Source organism: Chinchilla lanigera, unplaced genomic scaffold (assembly GCF_000276665.1).
Source record: "Chinchilla lanigera isolate Chin_1 unplaced genomic scaffold, ChiLan1.0 scaffold00012, whole genome shotgun sequence".
NCBI lineage: Eukaryota > Metazoa > Chordata > Mammalia > Rodentia > Chinchillidae > Chinchilla > Chinchilla lanigera.
In genome coordinates, this window is record NW_004955413.1 from 12,144,227 (window position 1) to 12,150,226 (window position 6,000).

The window sequence follows — 6,000 nt, forward strand, 5'->3', positions numbered from 1 at the left end:
AAACCATGAAATAATGTTGTATATGCACAAATATGAAAAAAATTTAAGAAGTTAAATGAAAGAAGTTAAAGCATGAGAAGTTAAACCAGTACCAAAGTCAGAATAATAGCAGCCACAGTGAGCTATTTGAGAGTTTTGACAGTACTTTGTCATGTTTTATTTCTTTGAAAAATAAAAAATGTCTGAGGTACAAAGAAAGTAATTAATAAAGATGATAAGTGATTCTCATTTTCTAGTATCTCCAATTTTCTTCCCGTCTGGCTCCCAAAATAAAGACCAAAGATACAGTGGAGTGGCTGGCAGGAAAACAGCACTGAATTTAGATTACCATTTAACCTTGTCACCATTGAAATACAGGTAGATAATAAAAGCTCTAACTAATGCCACAACCCTTAATTTCTTAAAAGAAAAATGATGAGGCATGTAGCTGGAGAGACAGTGGAATATTTTAGATAATTTTTAGAACTTGAATTTTACTAAAAGCAGTAATTCTTGGATAGAGCAGGCCACTGTGATGCCAGCATGGAATTTAGGATTGACAGCTGGCCAGAGTCATTTACACTGAGTGGAAAGAAACAGATAAAACAAACGTGTGAGCAGGCATTTTAGAAATCCTCTTAGTTTAAAGTTTTAGTAAAGTTTGCAACAGAAAAAAACAAGATGAATAAATAATTTCTCATGTGTGTCTTGGATTTCAAAGTTTGACTTTGATGTCCAGACTTCAGGCCTCGGGGCAAATTGACTTGTCCTTTAATTTCTCTCTTCAGTCGAGGGAACGCTGGTAAGGGTGTGCAGCAGAGCAGTGGCAAAGAGTAAGCGCTTTGCTGTTTTGCTGCTTTGCTTTCATTCTCGTTCTCCTACACCCAGAGTCAACGACTGGATTCTGTAGTGTCCCTGGAAGAGTGATTAGGCTGGTTTGGAAAAAAGGCCTTCCTATCACTCAAAAGTTTGGGCGAGCTCAAACCTCAGAGTTTTCAGAGTGGATTGGTTTGTTCACAGTGCACACGAGTGAGTTTACTCTGAAAAGTGACCTTGACGTAGGAAGACCAGGGAGGGGACAAAAATAAAACAGATACTTTTAAACTAGAGAAACCATAACCAAATGTGCTACCATCAGATGGCCTTCTTAACATTTTCATAAATATTGGCGTGGTTTTATTAAAAAGTACCAGGAAAAATCAAAGCTTTAACATGTAGATTTAACCCTTATTCAATCAAAAGCAAAGATAAGTTATAATGTTGAGAAAAAAATGATATACATTCAGTTACAGATTGAGACAGATTAGGGTATCAATAGTTATTTGTTCAATGGATTAAGTCAAGTTTTGATTTCTTATATTAGTACAACTGAAATTTTAAAAGTGTAATATTTAAATATTTTGCTTTAGTTTAAGCTGTAGATGTTGTCCAAGAATGTTCATTTGAAAATGTTGAATCAAAATTATTTTTTCCATAATCCAATAATTGACTCCAAGCTAAAGTATTTAACGTAGTTTCTTAATAAAATTAACATAGGTAAAATTTGTTTGCTATCTCCTTCAGGAGGGTAGGCAAATGTGGATATTTTGTAACAATTTTGCCAAAGGATGGGACTTTCAAGAGATGCAAATATATTAATATTTTAAAACTTTTATGATGAATTAACAACTCAAGCAAACTAGAAATAAATCTGTAAGCTTCTGTAGGAAGAATGGTTTGATAACATATAGGCTGTCATTTTCACAGCACTAAGTGATTTGTAACTTTACACATAATGCAAGACATAAACGCTAAGGTCACATGAAGAAATAAATGATCATGTAGATATTTGTCATTAGCCAGAGCCAGAGCATATTTTCTGTTATCAGTTTCTTATTAATAACAAATTTTCTTTGTAGCAGAAAAAGAAAAGTGAGCTAGGAATTCAGAGATATAGGCTCTGCCACAAACTTGCTAAACTGTACATGAGAAGTAATTCAAAGTCTCTGAGTTTACATTAGGTCTGTCTGTAGGTGGAGATAGTAATGTTTGCTCTTCCCACATCTCAGGGTTGCTGCAAATAGAAAACTGAACATGAAAGTTCTTAGAAAAGCAGAAAGCACTATATAAAATGTACTTTATTCATGACTGCTAAGGAGAACACTCACATCATGAGAACTGACAAGTCTATACTCAGAGAACATAAAAATATGCATACACGTTCTGTGTCATAATGCGTGGTACTTCAAGAACTGATAAAGGCCTTTCTCTCTCTTCTCTTTTTCCCCTTTCTGCGTCTACGTCTCTTCTGTAGAACCTCTGCCTGTAACCAGTGTTTCCATATATGACTATAAACCTTCTCCTGAAACAGGAGTCCTCTTTGAAATTCATTATCCAGAAAAATATAATGTTTTCACAAGAGTAAATATAAGCTACTGGGAAGGCAAAGACTTCCGGACAATGCTTTATAAAGGTAAGAGACAAAAGGAAGAGTGACTAAATGATGGTGATTAACTTTTACATGACTTTTTCTAAGTGGTCTCTTCCCTCACTCTAAGGAGATTCTATGATTCACTACTTAACCTATAAATGAGCCATTAAAAACAGTTACTGATTCATGAAAATCTTGTTATGAGGAGTATTAAAACATCTGGTTCATTAGTTAAGAATCACAAGTCATGCATATACTATGAGAAACACTCAAATTATTTTCAATTACATGCTATTTTTCCCAAAGGCAGCATGTCTGTTGCAGGAAATAAATTCAAAGAGCTTTAAAAGCACCCTCACCTACAGTGCGAGAAGGACATATGCAGATAGTATCAGGACTTATCCCACTAAGTTTCACTTGAAGATGGTTCAAGATTATTTTCAAATGTAAATGAAAACCATTTATTTGGTTTCTTATGGTATATATTTACCTATGTGACCAACATAAAAAGAACATTAAACATACCAAACTTGGTTTCATTATTTTTACTGTTTTGGTAGAACCTATGGGAAAGGGCAAAAGAAAAGAGGGCCCGGGGGCAGCGGGGTGCTGGGGGTTTAGCTCAGCAGCAAAAGTGCCTGCCTGGCAAGCGCAAGGTCATGAGTTCGGTTCCCGGTACCGGAGGAAAAAAAAAGAAAAGAGGGCCCAGGGTAATAAATTGTTCAAAGTGTTCTAAAGAACCAAGTCAAGCTCTTGGTGTTTTTAGTTTTTCTCCTGCATTTCTTTTGATATGGATTGTTTTTTAAACTATTGAAAAACTTTCTAAGTGGAGTCTAAAGTTGTACTTTATTTTCCTTGAGCAGGTTCTGCCTGCCACTGGCAGATAAAACAGTATACTTATAAAATAGGCTAGTTTCCATAAGCTAAAATATTGCTTGTAAAATTACTATTTCTTATGTCATAAAGTGGTGAAATACTTTGATTTTCATCTTAAAGTGGCTAACACAAACCTAGTATCTATAGTTTCTATATACAAGGCTGTGTAAAATTTTTATAATAAAAATTTAACTCCAAGGTTGCAATCTCTGAAATTCTAGCAGAAAAAAAAGACTTTCAGGATTGAGTGTAAAGATTCAAAATTTCATCTGTAGCTTTCTAATTTTTTATTAACCATTCTAGAAGCACCTATAGTATCTCTAGATACTGAATTATAACTGTTCAGAACTTTTCACAAATATGTGACATTTAGAAGATCCTTCTTTTAATGTAATTGATTTTTCTCTTCACAGATTTCTTTAAAGGAAAAACAGTATTTAATCATTGGCTGCCGGGAATATGTTATAGTAACATCACCTTTCAGCTGGTGTCTGAAGCAACTTTTAATAAAAGTACCCTTGTTGAGTATAGTGGTGTCAGTCATGAACCCAAACAGCATAGAACTGGTAAGTTTAATGAAAAAATCAAATTTAGTGAAAAAAATCATTAAATTCTATATTGACCTATTTGTTTTCTGTTTTTCTGAGAAATATTCTTCTGCAAAGCTAAGAAAAAGTAAATATGTTTAAAGATATAAATATATTATCAATAATGTAAAAAAATCTATCACTATAAAAGAATAGAGCAAAATATTCAATGAGAAAAATCTAAAATGAATCAGTATCATCAGATTTATAATCTTTGAATTAAAAGATTTATAATATTAGCAAAAGTTATAATTAAGGAACTTAACTGTATCAATAATAAATTTGTTATTCTATAACTTGACAAATGTCTGATAGCAGAAAACACAGAGGAGAGACATTCTAATACAGATCAGCAGATTATTAAAAGAAAATATTAAGATTCTGATTTGTCTAAAACTTGCAGTGGTTGGTTTCAGTAGTATCATTAATAAGAAGAATTATTATAGTATGGATGGATGAATAAAATATGTGTCTAAGTACCTAACACCCATCACCAGTGTAAGCAACACTGATCGTCCCAGTGTGTGTGAATGCAGATTACAATGTTATCCATGAGGAGCTCACTCTTTGCAAGTCTAAGGTGTCAGGATTCTCATTCATTAGGCAAAGACAAGGAAACCATTTCAGCTAAGTAGCTAAGTCACCTCATGCTAACATGGAATGTTCTATTATGCTTTTTGTTACTCAGTTCAAGCAAAAAAATATTTATTAATTGAGACTGGTGAGAAACAGGGGCTCTGTCCTCAAAAAATGATCCAAGAATTGTAAGAATCGCAATAATACAAGGCAGAACATGATAAATGTGATAAAAGAGATACAAAGATATTTAACAGCTAAAAGGAAAGACTTATTTTTATTAGAAGTTCATGGAGGAGTTTGGCATTTGAGCTGCTGTGTGAAGGACAGTTAGAACCTACCGTGGACAGAAATTATGTAGTATATGCTTGTTTCCATAATTCATTATTTGCACTCATATATATACTTTATTTTAGAGCATGGAAGAGTGAAGCCATATTTTCAACAGAGATATCAACATCTCTAGAGGCAATTCATGTCTCTATGCTTCTAGCGGCAGTATGAGCTTGTCACATGGAGCGTTCTTGTCTTGATAGCTAGCATTACACAATTTGGTGTGGTTTTTCTTAAGTAAACGTTCAGAGATAGAGACACAGTTTTTCTTTTTAAAAGTGAGATTATGCTAAACGGAAGAATATTTACATTCCTTTTGCTTTATACTTGGTTAAATTACCACTTCAACAAGCATAATGCCACAACTTGGTATAGTTGAATCATGGCTGGTGTTTTGATAATATGTGCTCGTTATCTATTACATGTCAGAAGTGTGTATGCTTAAACCATAATTGTTCTCCATGTAAATTACCTATTTACTAGAAGTAAAATTAAACTCTATTTTGTTAATCTGCTTGTGTATTTGATTCATTGGTAAAGTATTCAGTATAATGGTGTTAAAATTTTCTTTGAAAATGAAAATTCTCTGTTTTACAGCCCCATATCCACCTCGAAATATTTCTGTTCATTTTGTAAACTTGAACAAACATAACTGGGAAGAACAGAGTGGCAGTTTCCCAGAAGATTCATTCATAAAATCACAAGATTCAACAGGAAAAGACAAACTCTTCCATTTCACAGATGAAGCTCCAGAAATTCCCTCTGGCAACACTTCTTCGGGTTGGCCTGATTTTAACAGCAGTGACTATGAAACTACATCTCAGCCTTATTGGTGGGACAGTGCATCGGCAACTCCTGAAAACGAAGATGAATTTGTCAGTGTGCTACCCGTGGAATATGGAAACCACAGCACTCTCAGCAAGACAGAAAAGTCAACATCAGGCTCTTTCACTTTCTTCCCTGTGCAAATGATATTGAGCTGGTTACCGCCCAAACCACCTACTGCCTTTGATGGTTTCCACATTCTCATAGAACGAGAAGGTAAAACAGTAAGAAATCAGAGGAGATAAAAAATGGCGCAAAGTAAAGGAAATTGAAATATTTTTAAATTTAAGTTTAGAAAGGAAGACTCAGAGTAGACAGTTACTAGCTAAAAAATGATTTTAAAAAGAAAGAAAAGACTCTTACAGTTACCAACTGGGCTACAAAGAGAGAAAGAGAGAAAGAAAGGAAAGAAAG

At 33.9% G+C, this 6,000-nt stretch overlaps 1 protein-coding gene across 3 annotated transcripts in view; it reads left to right on the plus strand.

Annotated features, from left to right (window-relative positions):
• Positions 1-6,000, plus strand: part of Ptpro (protein tyrosine phosphatase, receptor type, O) — a 229,001-nt gene that overhangs the window by 125,201 nt on the left and 97,800 nt on the right. For all 3 annotated transcript variants that reach the window (XM_013511680.1, XM_005379017.2, XM_013511681.1), the window contains exons 3-5: positions 2,273-2,431; positions 3,679-3,831; positions 5,359-5,802. In XM_013511680.1, coding sequence (XP_013367134.1) covers positions 2,273-2,431; positions 3,679-3,831; positions 5,359-5,802 — 756 coding nt within the window. The remainder of the gene's footprint in view (positions 1-2,272; positions 2,432-3,678; positions 3,832-5,358; positions 5,803-6,000) is intronic.